Source organism: Grampus griseus, assembly GCF_964374135.1.
Source record: "Grampus griseus genome assembly, chromosome: 5".
Lineage (NCBI taxonomy): Eukaryota > Metazoa > Chordata > Mammalia > Artiodactyla > Delphinidae > Grampus > Grampus griseus.
This window is the reverse complement of record NC_138998.1, coordinates 32,704,157-32,731,797: the sequence shown is the minus strand read 5'-3', so window position 1 is coordinate 32,731,797 and position 27,641 is coordinate 32,704,157. Positions and strand designations below refer to the sequence as shown.

General features: G+C 43.1%; 1 protein-coding gene across 1 annotated transcript in view; it reads left to right on the top strand.

Moving 5' to 3' along the window:
* TF (transferrin) overlaps nucleotides 1-18,109 on the top strand; it is a 31,363-nt gene extending 13,254 nt beyond the window's left edge. Inside the window, exons 9-17 of the mRNA XM_082655182.1 lie at nucleotides 578-732; nucleotides 2,689-2,779; nucleotides 3,379-3,417; nucleotides 4,749-4,904; nucleotides 7,701-7,845; nucleotides 9,013-9,077; nucleotides 12,598-12,782; nucleotides 14,033-14,222; nucleotides 17,910-18,109. Of these exons, the coding sequence (XP_082511308.1) occupies nucleotides 578-732; nucleotides 2,689-2,779; nucleotides 3,379-3,417; nucleotides 4,749-4,904; nucleotides 7,701-7,845; nucleotides 9,013-9,077; nucleotides 12,598-12,782; nucleotides 14,033-14,222; nucleotides 17,910-17,944 (1,061 nt within the window). The 3' untranslated portion in view covers nucleotides 17,945-18,109. The remainder of the gene's footprint in view (nucleotides 1-577; nucleotides 733-2,688; nucleotides 2,780-3,378; nucleotides 3,418-4,748; nucleotides 4,905-7,700; nucleotides 7,846-9,012; nucleotides 9,078-12,597; nucleotides 12,783-14,032; nucleotides 14,223-17,909) is intronic.
* Nucleotides 18,110-27,641: the final 9,532 nt, after the last annotated feature.

Genomic DNA, 27,641 nt, shown 5'->3' with positions numbered 1-27,641 from the left:
AACAAAATATCATGGCTCTAGAAGAGTGCAAAACAAAGAAAGACAGGTCCCAGAATTGAGGTAAGGCTTCCCTGAGGAAGTGCCTCTTGAGCTGGGTCTGAAAGTTGGGTTGGTGTCCATTTATTCAGCCAACATTTATTGTACTGACCATGAGGCAGGCACTAAGGGTGCCATGGAGAACAAGACAGGCATGACCCTAGCCCTGGCCAAGCTTATGTTCTCCTGCAGGGAACAGACAATAAATAATGAATAAATATATAACAACAGCTCAGATGGTTAAGTGCTATTTCTAAACAAAGAGGGAAGAAAAAAAAAAAAACCCAGCCTGAAGTGATAGAGTGCCTTGGGGTCAGGAGGAAACTTGACTTCTCATAAGAAACAATTTTAAGTTAAATCTAAATGGTAAGAAGCCAACTAAGAGACTGTTATTACCTTTGATTTCTAAGAGATTAATTCCTTGAATGGAATCTGTTTGTGTATTGCTGAAAAATCCTAGCATTTTCATGAAGACAGTAGCATAACCAGCAGGCAACATCTGGGCCTCTTCTAATCTCTGGTTCTCTTCCTTATGTCCTAGGCCCGATCGCCTCAAAGGATGAATGCAAGAAGGTGAAGTGGTGTGCAGTGCACCACCAGGAGAAGGCCAAGTGTGATATGTGGAGTGTGAGCAGTAACGGGGAAATAGAGTGTGAATCGGCAGACAGCACTGAAGAATGCATCGCCAAGATAATGGTACGTCACTCCTGCCTCTGTAGGGCAGCATCCCTGCCACTGTTGCCCACCTGTCCCCAAGGGTGAGTGAGTGTTCCTGGGAATGACACGAAAAGCCGAGTTCCAAGGAACCTTGCCCTCACTGTGGGAGACCAGCCCCACCGGAGCCTCAGGACCTTTGGGCTTCTGGATCTGAAGGGCTCCTTAGGGCTTGTTTCCTCCTAGTGTTAGCACCCAGTGGAGGGCAATCTGAGCCATGTCTGCTTAGGGAGGCTGGACCTGAGTGTAGGTGTGCCTGAAACCCACGGTGTGCCATGGCAAGTGAGACAAGTGTGACAGGGTCGTGTTATTGTGCAAGTCGGTAGAAGTTTAGCCTTGTTGATCACAAGAGCGTTCCATATTTGCTTTTAGATAATGTTGAAAAATTGGAGGATATAAAGAAGAAAATACATAAAAACTAATTGTAACCTTATAACTCAGAGAAAATCCTGTTAACTGGGCTCATATCATTCATACAATTTACTCTCTTTTCTCACCTAATCTTATCTAGGGAGCTTTTCCCTTGTCACAAGTCATTCTTTGAAAACATGATTTTTAAAAATATATTTTAGTTTATTTTTGAAAGAATATACACTATTCTGTTTACAGTGGTATATCTGGGGACCAAGTTTATGGGGGACTTTCATTTCTTTTTTTCCTTTTTTTTAAATTTAAATTTTTATTTTTATTTTCCCTTATGGTTTATTATAGGATGTTGAAAACAGTTGCCTGTGCTATACAGTGGGACCTTGTTGTTTATCTGTTCTATGTATAACAGTTTGCATCTGCTAACCCCAAACTCCCAACCCATTCCTTCCCCAGCCCCCTCCACCTTGGCAACCACAAGTCTGTTCTCTATGTCTGTGAGTCGGCTTCTGTTCTGTAGATAAATTCATTTGTGTCATATTTTAGATTCCACATATAAGGGATACCATATGGTATCTGTCTTTCTCTTTCTGACTCACTTCACTTGGTATGATAATCTCTAGGTCCATCCATGTTGCTGCAAATGGCATTATTTCATTCTTTTTTATGGCTGAGTAATATTCCATTGTATATATGTACCACATCTTCTTTATCCATTCATCTGTCGATGGACATTTAGGTTGTTTCTATGAAAACATGTTGATAGCTTAATGTTGATAGCTATTCCAGAGTGTGGATGTGCTACGATTTGTTGAGCCATTTCCTTGCTATTGAGCATTAAGTTTGGTCCTATCTTATTGATATTATGAATCACACTTGCATGCTTTTGCCCACTTACACATTTTGCCCAAATAGTTTCCCACATATCTGATTATTCCTTTAGGGTATATTCCTCAAAAGCATATTTCTAAGCCCAATGGGAAGCTTGGCAGTCTTGTTGAATTTAAGCATTTCTGAAATTTGGGGCTTATTAGCTCTATTAGATCATTATATCTAACAGATCATTTGAGTTTATTTGACTCATTCATTAAAGACCTTGTATTGATCAAGCACCAAAATAGCACCCAGCCAATGTGGCCGAGATTCGGGTCTGGGGCCCCCATCAGGAGGCGCTCTGTGCCACAGACACAGCCCTGAGTCTCTGACTCCGCTCATTTGTCTTACAAATGAGAATTCTTGGTGTCAGAAAGGTGTTGTGAGAGTGTCTCTGGGACAGTGTGCCCTATGAGAGGACAGGGGGACTGAATGTGGGTCTTTCCTTCTGAAGAAACTAAGCAAAGCACCCAGAGTTGATCATCAGTTCATCATGGTTTGGGTGAAAATGGGAGTACATTTTATTTTCTATGTTGGGTGTGCCTGACTGATCCTTTGGGGGTCCAGTACCAGCAGCTTCTGTCTCGCTGGGCCTTCATGACCTGTGCTGGCAAGGCTGCTTCAAGGAAACAGCTTGGAGGGCATGTGGGACAGAAGATGGTCTCTTTTCACCTGCTGTGATGTGCTGTGTCTTTGCAGAAAGGAGAAGCTGATGCCATGAGCTTGGATGGAGGCTACATCTACATAGCAGGCAAATGTGGTCTGGTACCTGTCCTGGCAGAGAAATACAGTAAGTGGAAGGGGCTTCTCTCAGTGTTTCATTTCCCCTGGGCCATGGAGAAAGGAAATGGAAAATCACAGCCTGATTTATGCCACATGGGCCATAAAGCTCTTGCTTACTGAGCACCTCCTACTTCCTAGGCTCTGGGCTCCCTCATCTCTAGTCCCCAACAGTTTTCTTGAAGGATGGAATCTTCTATCATACCTCCCACAAGGGAGTTGGAGGCTTTGCACTGGGAAGTTCTAGCTAAAAGTGACCCCTCTGCAGAGGACATCTAGATTCTCAGTTGGGATTCCTGGCAGGTCTTCTTGATTCCAAAGCTCACACTTCTCCTGTTGCCCTGGTGCAGGGATTCAAGTACGGTTGGCAGAGACCACTGTGGCCACAGGACAGATAGGGTGGGAAACTTGAAATTTACAATTTTGGACTACATTCCAGAGGCCAGGGAGCTAAAGTGAACTTGTATAATCCAGACAGCCTGGACCTTTTGGGAACTGGTGATATGTAGACAGTTTTCCTGGCTCTTTTAATTCTGAGCTGCACATGGTAAAGACGATTTCCAATCTATAAATGAGTATTTAATGACTTCTTCATTTTCTCCTCTACAGAAAATGAGAGCCAACATTGTACAAACACACCAGAGGACGGTGAGTTGAGATTGGTAACCTCATGAGTTTAAGATAAATTCCCATTGCTTTTGGGAAAGGGTAAGGTAAGTTTAAATTCAAATCAAAAGTAGATAAGAGACCAATTTTCAGAATGCAAAGGAATCATGGAAGTAGAGTAACTGGCAATGATGATTACTTTTTTACACTTGCTATGACTTGCACATGGGAATTTTCATTTAATCCTATAAGGTATGTCTTGTTGTCCTCTAAGGATGCATAAGAGGACCAACAGCTCAGAGAGATTACAAGTTGTCTAGACTCCAACATCCAGCAAGCAAATACAGGCCCTCCCCACCACTCCTGACTGCCTCGCATTGCACGAGGCCAGCAAAGTTTTAGATGAGAGTTAGCACCAGCCCAGGAGCCTTGCTGATACGTGCCTGGCAGGGCTGAAGGGAGAGGCTCATACCGGCAGATGTCTAGGGGCATGTGATTGCTTAGTCTCCCAGCCAGACCTAGGCCCAGGAACCCAGGCCAACCTGGCTCTCACCCAGCGCTCTGGCTGGGGGTGGATCTGGAAAGATGTGGCAGCAGAAAGACAGGAAATCTTATCAAAGTGGGCTCTGGGGCCCACACTCAGGTCCCTGCAGGTCATTTCCAGCCATTAGTGTGCAAGTCTGTCCTCATCACTTTTCCCAGTTACAACCTTCAGCCTCTCCCCATCACACTAGGAACCAAGCTCTTCAGCCGAAAACAGAACTATTCTTATTCCATGAACAATAAGATTTGTGTCTTTTCTGTTGGAAACAATTTCCTGAATTAATTAAATTGGAAAACTGAAATCATGAGTTGATATTCTATTACCAGTTTTAAAGATCAGCATGTATTTGCAGCTAATCATGGCAGCTAACTTGATTTTGACAGTTTCCACTTTGCATATTTATTGTGCTGCAAACCTGTATTCTCCTTATCACAAATTATCTGGCCAGAATATCCCTGTGGTTTATTGCTCATTTACTACTCTTTCCTAATGTACCCTTCAGTATCCATTCCTCTGCTATTCCACAGTGGAGGGTGAGTTGCTGGTTTATGTCAGTAGCTTCATGCATTTGGGGAAGGGTTATACACCAGCCATTGCTCTGATGGTTATGTATTCTTACTACTTTACTTTTTAAGTTCAGATTAATCTCCACCTCCTGGAATGACTTGTATCCACCCCACCCCCACCCCCCCGTCAGTTATTGGGAAGACCCTTTCAAAGAGAGAAGGAATGGTTTGGGATAATTCTACTCCTTAAGGAGATGGCAGGTTTAGACACTCTGGAGGGCCCAGGGGTGTTAATACTCCCTATTTAGGTGTCTTTCTTGCAGGGTACCTTGCTGTGGCTGTGGTTAAGAAATCAGATACTGATCTCAACTGGAACAATCTGAAAGGCAGGAAGTCCTGCCACACTGCAGTAGACAGAACCGCTGGTTGGAACATCCCCATGGGTCTGCTCTACAATAATATTAAGCACTGTGAATTTGGTGAGTGAGCTTTGAGAGGGTACTGTTGTCAGGGCCAGGTGGGAAGAGGTGTACTGGGAAGAGTGTGGTATGGTACAAGATGCTGTGGCTGTGGCTCTATGGTAATACAATTTGGTTTAGTGAACTTCAAGAAAATATCTAAAAGGAATGGTAGGGCTGGGAGGTGGATCAGAATGGTTCTTTTCAGTTGCACATAATGGCTTAAGTGAATATGCATTTACTTTTCTCTCTCATGAAAAAGACCAGAGACAGCAGTCTGTGGCTGGTACTCTCATTAGAATCCCAGGCTCCTCTCTCTTCCTGCTGCACCATTCTCAGCATGAGGCCTCCATCTTCAAGGTCACTCATGGTTGCCATTATATCCACGATCCAGGCAACCTCAAGGAACAAAGAGAAAGGGCACTTGACGTATGTGCCACCTTGTTAAAGGAGCTATTCAGGAACTCTAGCCCAATTACTTCAGCTAACTTCTCATTGCCCTGAACTTAGATACATAGTCACATTTAGCTGTAAGAGAGGCTGAAAAATGTCATCGTTTATTTGCGCATGTTTCTGTCCCAAATAAAACTAGATTTTTGTTCAAAAAATTAAAAGTAGAACTACCATATGATCCAACAATTTCACTTCTGGGTATTTACTGGAAGAAAACAAAAATACTAACTCGAAAAGATATGCACCCACACGTTCACTGCAGCATTATTTACAACAGCCATGACACGGAAAGAACCTAAGTGTCCATCATGAATGAATGGATAAAGAACTTGTGGTTTATATATATACAATAGAATATCATTCAGTCATAAAAAAGAAAGAAATTTTGCCTCTTGCAACACCATGGATGGACCCTGAGGGCACTATGTGAAATAAGTCAGGCAGAGAAAGACAAATACCGCATGTTCTCATTTATATGTGGGATCTAAACAAAAATAAAACAAAATAACCCAAGTTCATAGACACAGAGAGCAGATTGGCAGTTGCCAGAGGCAGGGGTTGGGGGTGGGCAAATTGGGTGAATGTAGTCAAAAGGTAAGAACTTCGGTTATAAAATAAATAAGTCATGGGGATGTAATGTACATCATGGTGACTATAGTTAATGCCGTATTGCACATTTCAAAGTTGCTAAGAGAGTAGCTCTTAAAAGTTCTCATCACAAGAAAAAAAATTTAATGTGATACACCACATTAACCAATTGAAGAAAAAGATCATATGATCATCTCAATAGATACAGCAAAAGCTTTTGATAAAATTCATCACCCATTTACGAGAAAAACTCTCCAGAAAGTGGGCATAGAGGGAATATACCTCAACATAATAAAGGCCGTATATGACAAACCCACAGCTAACATCATATGCAACAGTGAAAAGCTGAACGCATTCCCTCTAAGATCAGGCACAAGACAAGGACTCCCACTGTTGCCACTTTTATGCAACGTAGTTTGGAAGTCCTAGCCAAAAGAAAAAATATTTTTTTTCTTTTGCGTTATGCGGGCCTCTCACTGTTGTGGCCTCTCCCGTTGCGGAGCACAGGCTCCGGACGTGCAGGCTCAGCGGCCATGGCTCACGGGCCTAGCCTAGCTGCTCCGCGGCATGTGGGATTTTCCCGGACCGGGTCACGAACCCGTGTCCCCTGCATCGGCAGGCAGACTCTCAACCACTGCGCCACCAGGGAAGCCCAGAAAAAAAGTTTTTTAACCCTGTATGGTGATGGACGTTAACTAGACCTATTGTGGTGATCATTCACAATATAGTCACAGTAGCGAAACATGTTGTACTCCTGAAATTAATGTTATACGTCAATTATATCTCAATAAAAAATTAATGGAGAAAAAAATTAAAAGAAAAAGAAAAGAAACTTGATCTTTGTTATGAAGAAGCAAGGGGAAATGGCCATTGGGTGGACAGCTCCAAGCCCTGCCACAGGGCTTTCTAGGCAATGTGGTATGAGGGATCTTCAGGTTTCTTTAAGATCTTGGCAGTCTCACCAAGTGACTGCTCAGCTCCTAGGCCCCTTCAAAGTGGTGGAAATCAGTTTATTCTCTGTGTCCTCTGAATATCTTCAGGTATGAGCTTAGTTCTACCTCCTAAAATCTGTGTGTAATTTCACCATGGACATGTTTTCTCATGGTTCTTATTTTCTTTAACTTCCTGAGTACTTCCTCCCTGCCACCTCCAAATATTTGTAGCTACTTCAAAAGGAGGGTCTCTAAAGACAGTTATGAACCAGGCAAGTCCTGTGTGTGTGTGTGTGTGTGTGTGTGTGTGTGTGTGTGTGTGTGTGTGTGAGGGGGGTGCATTCAGGAGTTCTGTTGCCCACCAGCAAGGGCAGCACTTCTGCTCTCCTGAGCCTCCTGGCAGTTCTACAGCTATGGGAGAGCAGCTGAACTGTGTGTGAAATTCCCCAGCAGTTTCTCAAGGTTGGAGTTCTAAGTTCTGTTAAAGGCTCTTCTAATAAATATCAGAGAAAAGAAACACCAAAAACAAGTGGCACAACTCAGGGAATGAGACCTTCAATTTTACCCCTTTTAGTCAACTTTCATATCATTTCCATCCCATCTCTCTAGGTGAGTGAGACACTATTGGTATGCTGATGGAATCCCCTCCACCTGACTTGTAAAGGTTCCCAGCCTCAATTAAGTTTCCTTTCAAAGCCTATACCCTGGCAGGTCCTGAGTTGATGGCAGGTCACATAATGAGTATGTTCTACCTATCCTGGGCCATATACACCTGTGATGTGTTAGGTAAAGGCCACTGACATTGACTCAGGAAGAGCTGACTTTCTCTTATCCTTCTGCACAGATAAATTTTTCAGTGAAGGCTGTGCTCCTGGGTCTCTGCGAGATTCCAGTCTCTGTGCTCTGTGCATTGGCTCAGAAGGTGTTCCGGGAAGGGAGTGTCTTCCCAACAACCATGAGAGATACTATGGCTATTCAGGGGCTTTCAGGTGAGTATTATAATCCTCATACAAAAATAATAGTAATCCCAGCCCTGACGAGATTCCTTTTTAGGAACGCAGGTGAGATTCTTACATTCCTATCCCATTAGTCCTGCATGTTAGGGTGTCACGTTTACAAACATAAGTAGAAACCTGTGAGAAGAGGCATCCAGCTCCCTCCAGGACACGGTCTCCAGACCTGGCTGTCATAGACAGCAAAGACTGGCAGTATGGTACAGGTCAGAAGTTCTCAGCGGGGGGTGATTTGCCCCTCAGGGGACATTTGGCAGTGTCTGGAGATGTTTTTGATTATCAGTGGAGTTGGGGGATGCTACTGGCATCTAACTGGGAGAGGCTGCTAAACATCCTACATGCGTAGGACAGCACCCTACAACAAAGAATTATCTGGCCCCTAATGTCACTAGTGCCAGGTGAGGAAACCCTACCATAATTGAATAAACACAGGAGTCAAGCATCTGGCTCATGCTCTTCCATTCACCTCTGGGGGAACCTACAACCATGGAAATATATCAATACAAAAGTAAAGTACATGACTTCTACATCTTTGGTTACATTTCTAGCTCATGGAGTCTCTATCATTTTTAAAGAGACACCTGGGCACTTTACGACCTTATTAGTTTTTAACTATCCTGTCTGACTTGGGCCTGTGTCACTTAGCAGTTCATGAATCCATCAACTTCACAATGATGGTGGTATTGTAACTAAAATCCTCACTAGGGAAGGAAAAACAAAGATTATCCCAACTTCCCAGGTACAACCAGCTTGTGAGTTAGAGTAAGAACAATTCACAGCCCACAAGTTTACAATTTTACAAGGAGACTGTGAGTAAGGAATCACCTTGAGGGAAAACTGCCCCTCTAATATCTGTGTTGAAACTAGGAAATGGATGTAGCTCTGTTGGAGAAAATGGGCCAGAATTTAGAATTTAGAGTGTAGAAGTGAGATTGTATAACTACAAAGCATATCAGAGGTTTTGTTTTCTTTTTATTACTTACATTAGTAATATGTAAGATCAGTGACAATAGATTAGTGATCAAATGGGAATCACAATTGCTGATATCAGATGGCCAGCCCTGGATCTATAAGGTGGCCTTTCTGAATGACAGATGTGTCTCTGACCTCTTTTCTTCTCTCTCCCTGTCTGGGACTCTGCAGGTGTCTGGTTGAGAAGGGAGACGTAGCCTTTGTGAAGGCCGAGACTGTCACAGAGAACACTGGTGGTACGTGCATAACCTTTGTCCCCATAAATCAGGGTCGCTGGTTCACTTGTGTCCAGGATGTCTTTGTGGAAGTGTTATGGACACTGTCAGGGTCCAGAGCTCTGATTCTCAACCTGTTTGTTCGGTGAAGAGAGAAGTGTTTGCTTGGATAGGCAGAATGGTAAGGACCATGGGCTTCCCAGTGGCCCTGAGTCTCTCCCAGGAACCTTCCTACAGGTGCAGGCACTGTGCCTCCTTTCCCCTAAATACTTCAGTGCACATTTCCTTAGAACCAGGGCTTTCTCTCACATACCTACATTACAATTAGGGAGATCAGGAAATTTATACTAACATGGATTTAATACTCATCACGTCCACAGTCCCTATTCAAATTCTGTGAGTTGTCCCCAAAAGGTCCTTTATAACTATTTCTAGGTCCAATATATATGTAAATATATTATAGGTCCACTGGGAAAAACATACAGACAGTGGCACCCCTGTAGGAATGAGCACCAAGACCTTGGCTTCTAGAACCATTCTCCAATAGAAGGAACCAAGGCCCCTTGGAAAAATAGCTGATTCTGTGGCTGGGGCAGGAAAAGTATAAGGTGAACCTGGAACATCATGCTGAAGAGCTCAGAGAGATGGGACGTATCAAAGCACATAGGAGCCATTGTGAAAGCCCTCCACTGGCCAAATCTGGGACATTTTGAGCTTGAAAAGACATAATAATAGTAGTAAGAAATGATAACCCATTGAATAAAATAGGAACGCATAAGTCCATCCTGATTAAACAAATGAGTATAAGGGAAACATCTTCCTTATTGTAGAATGCTAATTACAGATGCAGAAATAATTATGAAGTTAAAAAACTATCGTTTGGCAACCAAGATAGTAATAATTGATTCAAGCAAGGATCATCAATGGGCACTAAAACTAGTGGGTGAATATTAGATGGCCATGACATTAACAAACAAGACAAAAATTTTAAAAATGTCAGTAAGAATGAGTATTCCACCTGCCCACTCTCTATCACTAACTGCTTATATTCCCCACCTAGAGTCCAGGCAGCTATTACTTCCCTCCTTCCCTCATGTCCCTTTACTCAACCTCAGATGTTTCCAGCAACTCATTTAGAATGAACTAGTACAGGACCAACTCCTCTAAGACGCCTTCCCCAATGGCACACCTCCATCCCACAACAGAATCCTCTGTCCATATTGCTCTTATTATTGAATTCATCACATTCCGTAATAAACTATGGCCACAGGGAGCTCTTTTTTTCTCTTCTTACATCCCAACACCAACCATAGTACATGGCACACAGAAGTTGCTAAGTACTTACTTGAAGGAATAATTGGTTTGGCTAATTTTTCTTTCTTCCCTCCTGTTACTTTTGCTTTTTCCTTTAAGGGCTGTCCTTTTTCCTGCTACCTGAGTGTTACCCTAGGCTGGTTCTTTGTCATCCCTTGATTTCTCTTTGTATCCTTCCAAGTAGGGCTCCCCTCTCGAGGCCGCAACTCTCTTTGCAAAGACTCCAAAAGCCTTACCTCCTGAGGGGAATTTATAGAGGAGGCCCACCTCCCATCTAAATAACATCCCAGGATCTCTGTTTGCCCTGTGGTCATTTTTATGTACAAAGTACACTGGCACTGCAACCTCAACCTGTATAAATCCAAACTCCTCATACTTCTCTCAAAACCCAGTCCTCTTCACACAGCCTCTGTCCTCATGGAGGTCTTTATTATATGTCCTGCCAGTCGAGCCTAGATTAATTTTTCAGTCAGTACGTTTTTTGTTTCTTCGGAATATGTATGTCTTCATTAAATTCTATGGTATGTTGTGATATGGAAGAACCAGGATACGAAGGCATAGAGACTGTATGATCTAATTATATAGATATGTGTCTGCATATCATACGAGTCTAGAAAAGAGACTAGAAGTAATGCACCAATGTTGAAGGTGAATGCTGTGGGATTATACTGGGTTTCAAAGTCTTCTTCCTTAAACTATGTAGCACTTTACAAATTAGCTGCAGTAAACAAGCATTATTTGTAGTGGAAAGAAAATTTTTTATCACGCCCTTCTAGATGCCCACTGCTCCTAACCCAGACCAAATCACCTCCCATCTCATTTTTCCTAGTTGTCCTATTTCAGGCTCACACATTAACACTGATTTCCATTCATAAGTTCTCATAGACCCACTTTTCTTCCTACCTAAGTGCCACACTCCATCCCACACTCAGGGCCTTGAGGATCAGAGCATGTTTAGCCTGACTGCCCAAGACTCTGTTCCAGTGGGGCTATCCTCCACCCAATAGGAACACCGGGCGCGTACCTGTCCGTGAGTCTTGCTGGAGCCCTCCATCCCCTCACAGAGAAGCGTTCCTCTCTCCTCCTCTCAGGCCTACACATGTTACAGGACACACCTGAAAACTTGCCTTCCTGAGTTAATGTGCTCTCGCTGTGCTGGTTCCCTAGCTCACACAGCGTTTAGAGAGTGTTACACAAAATACAAAATGTTATTATCTGTGCCCTGCATTTTTGATTTTGGTATGTGTGCTATTTCCCCCCTCCAATAAGACTGTGTCTTGCAGAAGGCTGAGGACATGGTACTGAATAAATGCTTAAAGTACTAAGTAGAACAGAATGGGTTTGGAGAGAATAAGGATGGATTTCACTTGGAAGGTGTTGAGTTGGAGGGATGGGTAAGAAAAGAAAGGAGAAATGTTAAAAGGTGAGCAAAGATATGTGCAGGTACTGGTGGGAGGAAAGGCAGGCAATTTGGAGTTTTCTATAAAAACCAAAAGCGTACCTTTGGAGAGTGTAGGAAAAGGGATATTTTTGCTCTCCGTATAAATTTAAACTTTTAAAATACTGCATTCATATATTAGTTTTTCAATTAAATGAGAAAATTAAATTAAGCAAAAGACTGCAATCCTGTATTTTAGGAGAGAAGCAAAAACCAGGAAAACTTATTTGAGAATTGCCTTAGGAGGAAGGAGCTTAAGCCTTGAGAATAGGTGAGATGTTCTTTTTTCAGATAGAATACAGAAAAGATGAAGCAAGGGGCTGAGAACAGGATATGGACCTGTATGCACAGAGGCATGCATGCATTCCACATAGAACTAGAACGAGTGAGCCAGATTTCACTCATAAAAGTGAAATCTTTGGCCCTTCCAAAAGGGCCTCTGGGGAAAGTTCTTTTGCTTGCTAGTGCCAGATGGTACAGCACAAACCTGCTTAGAGGGTCACATTCTTTCTACACTGGAGCAGGAGATCCAAATGCTTTGGAATTTAGAAGAAATGAAGATCATTTTGAACATCATCCATAGAATGTGGTTCCCCCTCCCCTGGCTGAGTGGGCAGATTGAATGGAGTGGTCTCTGGGAATTCCTGGTAACTCTCTTCCTCTCCACATTACTGTAACCCCTGCTGGCCACTGGGTCCAGGCCCTCCACACGCCAGTGGGTTGGTCACATCTCCCCAGTGAGGTGTGCCTTGATCAAAACTGTGGCTGACCCACCTTTTCTGTACCCAGGAAACAACGCTGAAGAGTGGGCAAAAACACTGCAGGAGAAAGATTTTGAGCTGCTGTGCACCGACGGAAGCAGGAAGCCTGTGAAGGAGGCTATTGATTGCCACCTGGCCCGAGCCCCGAATCATGCTGTGGTCTCACGGGAAGATAAGGCAGCTTGTGTTTGCAGCATATTAAACGAACAGCAGGTATGGTGGCACAGACAGGGCCTCCAACCCTTTCTTCCTGGGTGCGTGTGGATTATTTGGGGATTTCCCAGCTGAGTCCCAGCCCTACCCCAGCATTCTTTTCCTGGAAGTTAGAACTGGGAGGGCATGGATTGTGGAACTGGATCTCCCAGGCCTCGCTCTGCTCACTAGAGATCAGACCCCATCTGATGCATGTTTCCCAGGGTCCAAGTACCTGCCTTGCAGCTCGACGCTGATCTTGCTCTGTGGTACCCTCATTTTCCCCACTTCTGCCTTTTTTAAAATGAAGGTGACTGATCCTATTTCCCAGCCCTTCTAGATACAAGTCATGAAATGTGGACTGTGTTTCTCTTGCTTAGGCATACTAAGAACCATTCCAACAGGCAGCAGAACCCAGGAACCTACCCTGAGGGAACTTGTCCTCTGGGGAAAACAACCAACCCAGGGCTGGCCTTGTGGGGAGAGAGACTGCCTGAGTATTTTAATCCTAAAGACCCCTCCACCCACAAACACCACCCTCCCCTCAGTGACAGCTTCCTGTCTGTTGATCCACCATTGGTTTTCTTCTTTTAAAAATTAATGATCCACCATTGGTTTTCTTCTTTTAAAAATTAAGATAGCTACCTTTGTGAGTCCTCTGAAGGTAAATGGTACTAATAATTAGTATTTAATGGACATTTCCTAAGTGCTAGATGGAATGCTAAATGTTCTGTAATCATTATTTCACTTACAATCTTAGAAGGCCTGGAGGAGTTGAGCCTCTTATCAAGATAGGATCAAAGATGAACTTTTAAGTTCATATGAACTTAAAAGTCAGATATGAACTTTTAACAGCTACCTGTACTACTCCTCACTGGGCTGCTCATATTTAATATTTTCTTTGACAATAATACTTAAAAGGGATATGCTTCTTCCCTCTCATTTCCTGGAAGCCACCCCCAAGAAAATGGCCAACAAAGTGAGGAAGAGAGATCAGAGAAGTCAGCAGTGGGCAGGAGGCAGGGACTTCCCCAAGGAGATGGGACCAGGATAGACCCTACAGAGGACTTTGGGGCCTCATGGAAGTACAGATTTGTGGTCCATAATTGTATGAATGCCAGGTGATGGATGTGGAAAGATCCTGAGGCATCCTCTGCAGCTTCCCTTTCTTCCCAGGGCTGGTTCCCAGCTTCCAGTCTCCTCCATCCCATCCATGTGCTCCCAGCAGCTCTTTGCCACAGGTCCTCATGCACTTTCTGTCCATTTGACAGGCTCAATTTGGAAAAAATGGAAATAAGTGCCCGAGCAGTTTTTGTTTGTTCGACTCAGAAAACAAGGACCTTCTGTTTAGGAGTGACACTAAATGTTTGGCTGCACTTCCGAACGCAACAACGTATGAAACCTACTTAGGAACTGAGTATGTCACAGCTGTGGCTAACCTGAGACAATGCTCAACCTCAAGTGAGTAAGAGGAACAGCATTGGGGAATCTGCAAAACGAACATGTGCGGGGTTCTGGGTGCTGGATACAAAAGGAGGAGCGGGCTGCAGTCCCCAGGAGATGACCAACAGACAGGATGAAATGCTGAGGGAACAATGCAATCCCAGCATGAATGAAAGGCTAACTTGCATGGGCTGATCGTAAGGGGGCACCGGCTGAAGGCACTGAGGTAGTGACTGCCAGGACATACAGAATTCCATGCTATTACTAAGAAAAGGAAGAGAGTTATGTGCCCATGCCAATTACTCTGCTCTAAACACCTTTTTATACAGTGCTGCCTTGTTCAAGATGGTAGCCTCTAGCTACATGTGGGTATTTAAACTTGTATTAGTATTAAACAAAATTTTAAATTTAGCTCCTCAGTCACACTAGCCATAATTCAAGTGCTCAATAGATACATGTGTCTCCACACAGATGAGCAAAGAGAACATTTCCAGCATTGCAGAGAGTTCTTTTACATGGTGCTGCTCCTGAAAGCTTGAACAATGATAAGTTCCAGTAACTCTAAAGTTGCCATACACACCACAGGCATACCTCGGAGATATTGCAGATTCAGTTTCAGACTATTGCAATAAAGGAATATTGCAATAAAGCAAGACATATGAAGTTTTTGGTTTTCCAGTGCACATAAAAGTTATGTTTATACTACAGTATAAAGTGTGCAATAGCATTATGTGTAAAAAGTGTCTAACAAGGTACGTACCTTAATTAAAAAATACTTTATTGCCAAAAAATGCTAACCATCATCTGAGCCTTCAGCAAGTCATAATCTCCTTGCTGGTGGAGGGTCTTCCCTCAGTGGTGATGGCTGCTGACTGATCAGGGTGGTGGTTGCTGAAGGCTGAGGTGACTCTGGCAATTTCTTAAAATAAGACGACAATTAAGTTTGCCCCATCAGTTGACTCTTCTTTTATGAAGGATTTCTCTGTAGCATGCAATGCTGTTTGACAGCATTTTACCCGCAGCAGAACTTCTTTCAAAATTGGAGATCCATCCTCTCAAGCCCTGCCGTTAGTTTATCAACTAAGTTTATATAATATTCTAAATCCTTTGTTGTCATTTCAACAATCTTCACAGCATCTTCACCATGAGTAGATTTCATCCCAAGAAACCACTCTCTTTGCTCATCCATGAGAAGCAACTCCTTATTCATTAAAGTTTTATCATGAGATTGCAGCAAGTCAGTCACATCTTCAGGTTCCTCTTCTAATTCTAGGTCTCTTGCTATTTCCACCACATCTGCAGTTACTTCCTCCACTGAAGTCTTGAACCCCTTATAGTCACCTATGAGGATTGGAATCAACTTCTCTCAAATTCCTGTTCATGATGATATTTTGACCTTTCTCCATGAATCAAAAATATTCTTAATGGCATCTAGAATGAGGAATCCTTTCCAGAAGGTTTTCATTTGACTTTGCCCAGACCCACCAGAGGAATCACTATCTATGGCAGCTATAGCCTTATGGAATATATTTCTTTCATAACGAGACTTGAGAGTCAGAATGACTCCTTGATCCATGGGCTGCAGAATGGATGTTGTGTTAGCAGGCATGAAAACAACATTAATCTTGTACATCTCCATCAGAGCTCTTGGGTTACCATGTACATTTTTAGTGAGCACTCATATTTCGAAAGGAATCTTTTTTTCTGAGCAGTAGGTCTCAATAGTGGGCTTAATATATTCAGTAAACCATATTGTAAACAGATGTACTGTCATCCAGGCTTTGTTGTTCCCTTTATAGAGCATATGCAGAGGAGACTAAGCATAATTCTTAAGGGCCCTAGGATTTTTGAAATGGTAAATGAGCATTGGCTTCAATTTCAAGTCACCAGCTGCATTAGCCCCTAACAAGAGAGTCAGCCTGTCCTTTGAAGCTCTGAAGCCAGGCATTGACTTCTCCTCTCTAGCTATGAAAGTCCTAGATGGCATCTTCTTCCAATAGAAGGCTGTTTTGTCTACATGGAAAATCTGTTGTTTAGTGTAGCCACCTTCATTAACTATCTTAGGTAGGTCTCTGTGTAACTTGCTGTAGCTTCTACATCAGCACTTGCTGCTTCACTTTGCACTTTTATGTTCTGGAGATGGCTTCTTTCCTTAAACCTCATGAACCAACCTCTGCTGGCTTCAGACATTTCTCCTGCAGCTTCCTCACCTCTCTCAGCCTTCACAGAACTGAAGAGAGTTAGGGCCTTTCTCTGGATTAGGCTTTAGCTTAAGGGAATGTTGTGGCTGGTTTGATCCTTTATCTAGGCCATTAAAACTTTCTCCATATCAGGAATAAGGCTGTTTCTTATCATTTCTGTGTCCACTGGAGCAGCACTTTTAACTTCCTTCAAGAACTCTTCCTTTGTGTCCACAACTTGGCTAACTGTTTGGCACAAGACGCCCAGCTTGTCTTTGGACAGGCCTTCCTCACTAAGCTTAATCACATCTAGCTTTTGATTTAAAGTGAGAGATGTGCAACTCTTCCTTTCACTTGAACATTTAGAGGCCAGTGTAGGGTTATTAACCGGCCTAATTTCAATATTGTTGTGCTGGTGGAGCAGTCAGAACACACACAACATTTATCGATTAAGTTTGCCATGTTAATGGGCATGGCTTGTGGTGCCCCAAAACAATTAATAATAGTAACACCAAGGATTACTGACCACAGATCACCATAACAAATATATAATAATAATGAAAAAGTCTGAAATATTTCAAGAATTACCAAAATGTGACACAGAGACATGAAGTTAGCAAATGTTATTGGGAAAATGGCGCCAGTAGACTTGCTTGATGCAGGGTTACCACAAACCTTCAATTTGTAAAAAACACAACATCTGTGAAGTGCAATAAAGTGAAGCCCAATAAAATGAGGTGTGCCTGTGCTTATCTAGAACACCAGTTTTCTAAGAACTAGAATACAGTAAAACACACCTTTGTACTATAGCTATGTTGGACATCATTTAATGACTTGGAATCATTTGGAAGATGTGGGAGAATACCATGTAGCTATAGGGAGGTTATTCTTCAACTGCAGAGTGCAGGTCCATAAGCCACAGTCCTTAAGATACTGATTCCCAGGTCCTGGGGATACTGATTCAGCAAGTCTGTGCCAGGTCCAGGGTTTCTGCATTTAAACAGCTGCCCACATAATTCTGGTATAAGGAAGGATCCATGGCCACTGTTCTGAGTACCCAGGTTGTATTTACCTAACCTATATAGTCTGTGAGGGGGTGGAGACTCTGTCCCTGCTGTACCCTGCTCCATCCCCAGCTCCCAGGACGGAAACTGGCACGTGCTGGGTGCTTAGTGCATCTCATTATGTTAGTTCCTCACTTGGATCAGAGAGGACAGTCCTCCCAGGCTCGTTCCAGCCACATGGACTCAGGCGTGTGAGCCCTGCCCGTAAGACACAAGATGGGGGATGATGTAGGGCAGGGAAATCCTGTTACCATTCTTGGTGTGAGACACTGCCCACTGTAGGCACAGGAGCTGTGCAGGCAGGAGGAGGAGGCCACTAGGAGAACGGCCAGGTCCACCCATCAGAAGAGCAGGGCAACGGGCCTGAGCACTTTTGTATCAGGCTTAACTGTTGATTCACTTAACAGAAAACAAATATAGGTAGATATTAACTGCCCTACCCCTCTGCTCTGTCCCCACAGAACTCCTGGAAGCCTGCAGTTTCCACAGACCTTAAAATCCAAGAGTGGGGCCACCACCTGATGGAGATGGGAGCTCACCGGACCCATAAGCTTCCCCTGGTTTTGCTGGTCTGAGTGGTTTGGTTGCCTTCAGTTTGGTGGTGGCACCTCTGCCGGACAAAATAAAAATAAAAGTTATTATTGGTTTTATCTTTTAAAAACTTCATTTTTTCCCTAAATGTTTGGTCTGGAAGGACTAAATACATGTGCAACTAGCCCTTCCTTCAGAGCTCGAGATTCATTTGCTCTTTCCCATAGCCATACCTCCTGGGTACAGTCCAAGTAGGAATTCTTTCTAAAAGGGGTCTGCATGGTCATTATAATATAATCAAGTGTATAAGGCTGTGTGTGTGGTGTGTGTGTGTGTGTGTGTGTGTGTGTGTGTGTGTGTGTGTGTGTGTGTGTGTGTTGCTGGGGAAGGGGGAGGAAGGAGGATGCAGAGTAAGTATTGAGATGGAGCGTTCAAGGCAGTACAGAAAAAGAATATAGACGATTTACACATTTAAAATATTTTCCATAAATTTCATCAGGTATACGTGAAGTCCTGACTCTTACTGCTTGGAAAAGTGAATCACTGGAAACTCTTCTTGCTAAAAATCATAGCTTGACCCCGCCTCCCATGGCAGTCACTGCCCTGTCTCCTCCCATTCTTAGTGGAGCTCCTGAAAGGTGGAGCCTTATTCTTCCCACCCCTCACTGGTTATTAATGGCTGAACACAGGGAAATCAGTCTTCTGCTCCACTCACATCCCTGCAGCTACTCGGGTCAAGGTTACCACCCACCTGCTAGCTGTGAAAACCAACTTGTTCTTTCATCCTTGAGTCTGTTTACTAACTTGATATGGCTGACCACTCACCCTTCCTTGGAACCCTCTCCCAGTTTCTCTGACACAGCAGCTCTTCGCTTTGGTTCCTACCTCTCTGTCCTCTTGTGGTCTTACTGTGGGCTCATCCTACCAGTTCTGAAAAGTAGGGTAATCTTCCCGGGGTTCTTCTCTTGATCCAGTGCTTTTCCAGACCCTCCGTAAGCAATGAGAATGACTCCTGGGCATCTACATCTATTGTGCTCACCCCTGCTTCCAGCATCCCACACTCACACCTCCCCCTGCCTGTGCATCTATACGGTAGAGTTCGCACAGCAATCGGAAGCCCAACAGAAAGAAAAGTGAGGTGATCATCTTACCCCTTCCCTCTCCTGCTTCCCTAATCCAACTATTGTTTCCATATATTTCATACTGGGTAAAGACATGGTCTGCTACCCACTCACAGGAGTCATAAACTGAGGAGTCAAATATCAATTCACTCTTTCCCCTCATTCCACATCCAATGTCAGCAAGTTCTGCTGATTTTGCCTTCTAAACAACTCTTCAGTTTGCCCCTTTGTTTCCTAACTCCTATACACTTTGGGGAACAGCTGCAGGTAGGGGGTTCTGAACACAACAGTCCACATCTCTCAACTTTCTAGTAACCAAGGAAACAGACCCTGGGTCCACTTTGCAGACCAGACCTGATGTTTACCTTTTTACATACAGCCCTGCTTTGCTTTGAGTCTAGCAACACTCTGCTTTATGTAATATCCACCTAAACTCCACCCTCACCTCAAATCCTATAATAATTCTTTCTTTTCCTTTGTTTGGTGAGATGTCCCACCATTCCTCTGGCGTGTGGTCTGTCTTATTGCAATGAGCCAACAAATCTAATTTTATCAACAATGCGCTGAGTACCTACCATGATCCAGGCACTGTTCTAGGGACTGTGAACACAGCAAGGCATATTATAGTCTCTGAAAATAATTTCTGTCTATTTTTTATTTATTCCTCCCTCTAGACTGCCTTCTTGTCAGTATATCTGTACAATGTCTGAAATCATGTTCACCAGATACTATTGGTATAAAAACTAAGGTGATTTGTGTTTTTCTTCTTTGATCTTTCATTATTATATTGAGTTTTTAATATAATAAATGTCTCATTTTAATTCTTTTTTTAAAAATCCTCCATTTTTTCAAAGAAACAGAGTTAAAGAGATAAGCCAGAGTAGGGGAATCACATGATTGGTGTCCTTGAGTCTGAGATAGGTTCCATTGTGATTTGGAGCTGCTGGGAACAGGAGAGAAAAATGCGTCCAGTGAATGAGACATTTTAATTAATGGAAGAGAAGAAAAAATTGTCTATGTTGGTTTTGTTGTAACTCTCCATCTGCTGTTAGAATCAGGCAGCAGAGCACTTTCAGCCAGCAGCAGTCAGTGTCTGCACGTCCTTCCTTGACATCCATCCCCACAGAGCCCCTGGGAGACTGCGGAGTCCCTGAGGCGGAGACGTGAGAGGACAGGAAGCCTCCGACGCCATTCTCTCCTGCTCTCATTACTGAGAATGGCAGCACCACCTTCTAAGACGGGTGGAAGGTGTGCACATTTCTTCTGCCTTCATAATACGCAGGAAACAAATTGAAAAACAGCAGGACCATGTCTTATCAAAGCCCTGCTTCCTCATCCCCAAATTTCACCTCCAACACGGCACTTGTTCACTCACGTAGCTCTGACTAAAAATCCCTATACACTGAGGACATTTCTGGTAGGTGTTCTCCATGCCTGGCCCTTCCTCCTTCCCTGCATTTTTAGTCCCTAACAGAAGTTATTATAAAGGAACTGTGTGTGTGTGTGTGTGTGTGTGTGTGTGTGTGTTGGGTGGTGGATACAGAGCAGGGATCAAGACCATAAGAAAGAAAAGAAATAGAATGTGGTAAGATTACTGTCAGTTCTGACAGTTTTAATTCATAATGCTAATTTAAAATATAGAAGTTGGGGTGGACTTCCGGGAAGATGGCGGAAGAGTAAGACGCGGAGATCACGTTCCTCCCCACAGATACACCAGAAATACATCTACGCGTGGAACAACTCCTACAGAGCATCTACTGAACGCTGGCAGAAGACCTCAGACCTCCCAAAAGGCAAGAAACCCCCCACGTACCTGGGTAGGGCAAAAGAAAAAACTAAACAGAGACAAAAGGATAGGGACGGGTCCTGCACCAGCGGGAGAGAGCTGTGAAGGAGGAAAAGTGTCCACACGCTAGGAAGCCCCTTCGCGGGTGGAGGCTTCGGGAGGCGGAGTGGGGGAGCTTGGGAGCCGCGGAGGAGAGCACAGCAACAGGGGTGCGGAGGGCAAAGCGGGCAGATTCCAGCGCAGAGGATCGGGCCGACCGGAACTCGCCAGCCGAGAGGCTTGTCTGCTCGCCCGCCGGGGCGGGCGGGACTGGGAGCTGAGGCTCCGGCTTTTGTCGGAGCGCCGGGAGAGGACTGAGGTTGGCGGCGTGAACACAGCCTGCAGGGCGTTAGTGCACCGCGGCTGGCCAGGAGAGAGTCCGGGGAGAAGTCTGGAACTGCCGAAGAGGCAAGAGACTTTTACGTCCCTCTTTGTTTCCTGGTGCACGAGGAGAGGGGATTAAGAACACTGCTTGAGAGAGCTCCAGGGACGGGCGCGAGCCGCGGCTAAAAGTGCGGAGCCCAGAGACAGACATGAGACGCTAGGGCCGCTGCTGCCGCCACCGGGAGGCCTGTGTGCGAACACAGGTCACTAGCCACACGCCCTTCCGGGGAGCCTGTGCAGCCCGCCACTGCCAGGGTCCCGGGATCCAGGGACAACTCCCCCGGGAGAACGCACAGGCGCGCCTCAGGCTGCAACGTCTCGCCGGCCTCTGCCGCCGCAGGCCCGCCCCACACTCCGTGCCCCTCCCTACCCCCGGGCCTGAGTGAGCCAGAGCCTCCGAATCAGCGGCTCCTTTAACCCCGTCCTGTCTGAGCAAAGAACAGACGCCCTCCGGCGACCTACACGCACAGGCGGGGCTAAATCCAAAGCTGAGCCCCTGGGAGCTGTGCTAACAAAGAAGAGAAAGGGAAACCTCTCCCAGCAGCCTCAGAAGCAGCGGATTAAAGCTCCACAATCAACTTGATATACCCTGCATCTGTGGAATACCTGAATAGACAACCAATCATCCCAAATTAAGGAGCCCTGTGGATGAAAGGCTCTTGGTGCTGCAGCCAGGAGTCAGTGCTGTGCCTCTGAGGTGGGAGAGCCAACTTCAGGACACTGATCCACAAGAGACCTCCCAGCTGCACATAATATCAAACAGCAAAAATTTCCGAGAGATCTCCATCTCAACGCCAGCACCCAGCTTCACTCAACGACCAGCAAGCTACAGTGCTGGACATCTTATGCCAAACAACTAGCAAGACAGGAACACAACCCCACCCATTAGCAGAGAGGCGGCCCAAAATCATAATAAGTCTACAGACACCCCAAAACACACCACCAGACGTGGACCTGCCCACCAGAAAGACAAGATCTAGCCTCATCCACCAGAACACAGGCACTAGTACCCTCCACCAGGAAGCCTACACAACCCACTGAACCAACCTTAGCCACTGGGGACAGACACAAAAAACAACAGGAACTACGAACCTTCAGCCTGCAAAAAAGGAGACCCCAAACACAGTAAGATAAGCAAAATGAAAAGACAGAAAAACACACCGCAGATGAAGGAGCAAGATAAAAACCCATCAGACCTAACAAATGAAGAGGAAATAGGCAGTCTACCTGAAAAAGAATTCAGAATAATGATAGTAAGGTTGATCCGAAATCTTGGAGATAGAATGGACAATAGAATGGACAAAATGCAAGAATCAGTTAACAAGGACCTAGAAGAACTAAAGATGAAACAAGCAACGATGAACAACACAATAAATGAAATTAAAAGTACTCTAGATGGGATCAATAGCAGAATAACTGAGGCAGAAGAACGGATAAGTGACCTGGAAGATAAAATAGTGGAAATAACTACTGCAGAGCAGAATAAAGAAAAAAGAATGAAAAGAACTGAGGACAGTCTCAGAGACCTCTGGGACAACATTAAACGTACCAACATTCGAATTATAGGGGTTCCAGAAGAAGAAGAGAAAAAGAAAGGGACTGAGAAAATATTTGAAGAGATTATAGTTGAAAACTTCCCTAATATGGGAAAGGAAATAGTTAATCAAGTCCAGGAAGCACAGAGAGTCCCATACAGGATAAATCCAAGGAGAAACACGCCAAGACACATATTAATCAAACTATCAAAAATTAAATACAAAGAAAACATATTAAAAGCAGCAAGGGAAAAACAACAAATAACACACAAGGGAATCCCCATAAGGTTAACAGCTGATCTTTCAGCAGAAACTCTGCAAGCCAGAAGGGAGTGGCAGGACATATTGAAAGTGTTGAAGGAGAAAAACCTGCAACCAAGATTACTCTACCCAGCAAGGATCTCATTCAGATTTGATGGAGAAATTAAAACCTTTAGAGACAAGCAAAAGCTGAGAGAGTTCAGCACCACCAAACCAGCTCTACAACAACTGCTAAAGGAACTTCTCTAGGCAAGAAACACAAAAGAAGGAAAAGACCTACAATAACAAACCCAAAACAATTAAAAAAATGGGAATGGGAACACACATATCGATAATTACCTTAAATGTAAATGGACTAAATGCTCCCACCAAAAGACACAGATTGGCTGAATGGATACAAAAACAAGACCCATATATTTGCTGTCTACAAGAGACCCACTTCAGACCTAGAGACACATACAGACTGAAAGTAAGGGGATGGAAAAAGGTATTTCATGCAAATGGAAACCAAAAGAAAGCTGGAGTAGCAATTCTCATATCAGACAAAATAGACTTTAAAACAAAGACTATTAGAAGAGACAAAGAAGGACACTACATAATGATCAAGGGATCGATCCAAGAGGAAGATATAACAATTGTAAATATTTATGCACCCAACATAGGTGCACCTCAATACATAAGGCAAATACTGACAACCATAAAAGGGGAAATCGACAGTAACACATTCATAGTAGGGGACTTTAACACCCCACTTTCACCAATGGACAGATCATCCAAAATGAAAATAAATAAGGAAACACAAGCTTTAAATGTTACGTTAAGTGAGATGGAGTTAATTGATATTTATAGGACATTCCATCCAAAAACAACAGAATACACATTTTTCTCAAGTGCTCATGGAACATTCTCCAGGATAGATCATATCTTGGGTCACAAATCAAGCCTTGGTAAATTTAAGAAAATTGAAATTGTATCAAGTATCTTTTCCGACCACAACGCTATGAGACTCAATATCAATCACAGGAGAAGATCTGTAAAAAATACAGACACATGGAGGCTAAACAATACACTACTTAATAACGAAGTGATCACTGAAGAAATCAAAGAGGAAATCAAAACATACCTAGAAACAAATGACAATGGAGACAGGACAACCCAAAATCTATGGGATGCAGCAAAAGCAGTTCTAAGAGGGAAGTTTATAGCAATACAATCTTACCTTAAGAAACAGGAAACATCTCGAATAAACAACCTAACCTTGCACCTAAAGCAATTAGAGAAAGAAGAACAAAAAAACCCCAAAGTTAGCAGGAGGAAAGAAATCATAAAAATCAGATCAGAAATAAATGAAAAAGAAATGAAGGAAACGATAGCAAAGATCAATAAAACTAAAAGCTGGTTCTTTGAAAGGATAAACAAAATTGATAAACCATTAGCCAGACTCATCAAGAAAAAAAGGGAGAAGACTCAAATCAATAGAATTAGAAATGAAAAAGGAGAAGTAACGACTGACACTGCAGAAATACAAAAGATCATGAGAGATTACTACAAGCAACTCTATGCCAATAAAATGGACAACCTGGAAGAAATGGACAAATTCTTAGAAAGGCACAACCTGCCAAGACTGAATCAGGAAGAAATAGAAAATATGAACAGACCAATCACAAGCACTGAAATTGAAACTGTGATTAAAAATCTTCCAACAAGCAAAAGCCCAGGACCAGATGGCTTCACAGGCGAATTCTATCAAACATTTAGAGAAGAGCTATCACCTATCCTTCTCAGACTCTTCCAGAATATAGCAGAGGGAGGAACACTCCCCAACTCATTCTACGAGGCCACCATCACCCTGATACCAAAACCAGACAAGGATGTCACAAAGAAAGAAAACTACAGGCCAATATCACTGATGAACATAGATGCAAAGATCCTCAACAAAATACTAGCAAACAGAATCCAACAGCACATTAAACGGATCATACACCATGATCAAGTGGGGTTTATTCCAGGAATGCAAGGATTCTTCAATATACGCAAATCAATCAACGTGATACACCATATTAACAAATTGAAGGAGAAAAACCATATGATCATCTCAATAGATGCAGAGAAAGCTTTCGACAAAATTCAACACCCATTTATGATAAAAACCCTGCAGAAAGTAGGCATAGAGGGAACTTTCCTCAACATAATAAAGGCCATATATGACAAACCCACAGCCAACATCGTCCTCAATGGTGAAAAACTGAAAGCATTTCCACTAAGATCAGGAACAAGACAAGGTTGCCCACTCTCACCACTCTTATTCAACATAGTTTTGGAAGTTTTAGCCACAGCAATCAGAGAAGAAAAGGAAATAAAAGGAATCCAAATCGGAAAAGAAGAAGTAAAGCTGTCACTGTTTGCAGATGACATGATACTATACATACAGAACCCTAAAGATGCTACCAGAAAACTTCTAGAGCTAATCAATGAATTTGGTAAAGTAGCAGGATACAAAATTAATGCACAGAAATCTCTGGCATTCCTATACACTAAGGATGAAAAATCTGAAAGTGAAATCAAGAAAACACTGCCATTTACCATTGCAACAAAAAGAATAAAATACCTAGGAATAAACCTACCTAAGGAGACAAAAGACCTGTATGCAGAAAATTATAAGACACTGATGAAAGAAATTAAAAATGATACAAATAGATGGAGAGATATACCATGTTCTTGGATTGGAAGAATCAACATTGTGAAAATGACTCTACTACCCAAAGCAATCTACAGATTCAATGCAATCCCTATGAAACTACCACTGGCATTTTTCACAGAACTAGAACAAAAAATCTCACAATTTGTATGGAAACACAAAAGACCCCGAATAGCCAAAGCAATTTTGAGAACGAAAAATGGAGCTGGAGGAATCAGGCTTCCTGACTTCAGACTATACTACAAAGCTACAGTAATCAAGAGAGTATGGTACTGGCACAAAAACAGAAATATAGATCAATGGAACAGGATAGAAAGCCCAGAGATAAACCCACGCACATATGGTCACCTTATCTTTGACAAAGGAGGCAGAAATGTACAGTGGAGAAAGGACAGCCTATTCAATAAGTGGTGCTGGGAAAACTGGACAGCTACATGTAAAAGTATGAGATTAGATCACTCCCTAACACCATACACAAAAATAAGCTCAAAATGGATTAAAGACCTAAATGTAAGGCCAGAAACTATCAAACTCTTAGAGGAAAACATAGGCAGAACACTCTATGACGTAAATCACAGCAAGATCCTTTTTGACCCACCTCCTAGAGAAATGGAAATAAAAACAAAAGTAAACAAATGGGACCTAATGAAACTTAAAAGCTTTTGCGCAGCAAAGGAAACCATAAAGAAGACCAAAAGACAACCCTCAGAATGGGAGAAAATATTTGCAAATGAAGAAACTGACAAAGGATTAATCTCCAAAATTTATAAGCAGCTCATGCAGCTTAATAACAAAAGAACAAACAATCCAATCCAAAAATGGGCAGAAGACCTAAATAGACATTTCTCCAAAGAAGATATACAGAGTGCCAACAAACACATGAAAGAATGCTCAACATCACTAATCATTAGAGAAATGCAAATCAAAACTACAATGAGATATCATCTCACACCAGTCAGAATGGCCATCATCAAAAAATCTAGAAACAATAAATGCTGGAGAGGGTGTGGAGAAAAGGGAACCCTCTTACACTGTTGGTGGGAATGTAAATTGATACAGCCACTGTGGAGAACAGCATGGAGGTTCCTTAAAAAGCTACAAATAGAACTACCATATGACCCAGCAATCCCACTACTGGGCATATACCCTGAGAAAACCATAATTCAAAAAGAGTCATGTACCAAAATGTTCATTGCAGCTCTATTTACAATAGCCCAGAGATGGAAACAACCTAAGTGTCCATCATCGGATGAATGGATAAAGAAGATGTGGCACATATATACAATGGAGTATTACTCAGCCATAAAAAGAGATGAAATTGAGCTATTTGTAATGAGGTGGATAGACCTAGAGTCTGTCATACAGAGTGAAGTAAGTCAGAAAGAGAGAGACAAATACCGTATGCTAACACATATATATGGAATTTAAGAAAAAAAAATGTCATGAAAAACCTAGGGGTGAAACAGGAATAAAGACACAGACTTACTAGAGAATGGACTTGAGGCTATGGGGAGGGGGAAGGGTAAACGGTGACAAAGCAATAAAGAGGCATGGACATGTATACACTACCAAACGTAAGGTAGATAGCTAGTGGGAAGCAGCCGCATAGCACAGGGAGATCAGCTCGGTGCTGTGTGACCGCCTGGAGGGGTGGGATAGGGAGGGTGGGAGGGAGGGTCACGCAAGCGGGAAGAGATATGGGAACATATGTATATATATAACTGATTCATTTTGTTGTGAAGCTGAAACTAACATACCATTGTAAAGCAATTATGCTCCAATAAAGATGTTTAAAAAAAATAATAAAATAAAATATAGAAGTTGGTTTACTAAATTTA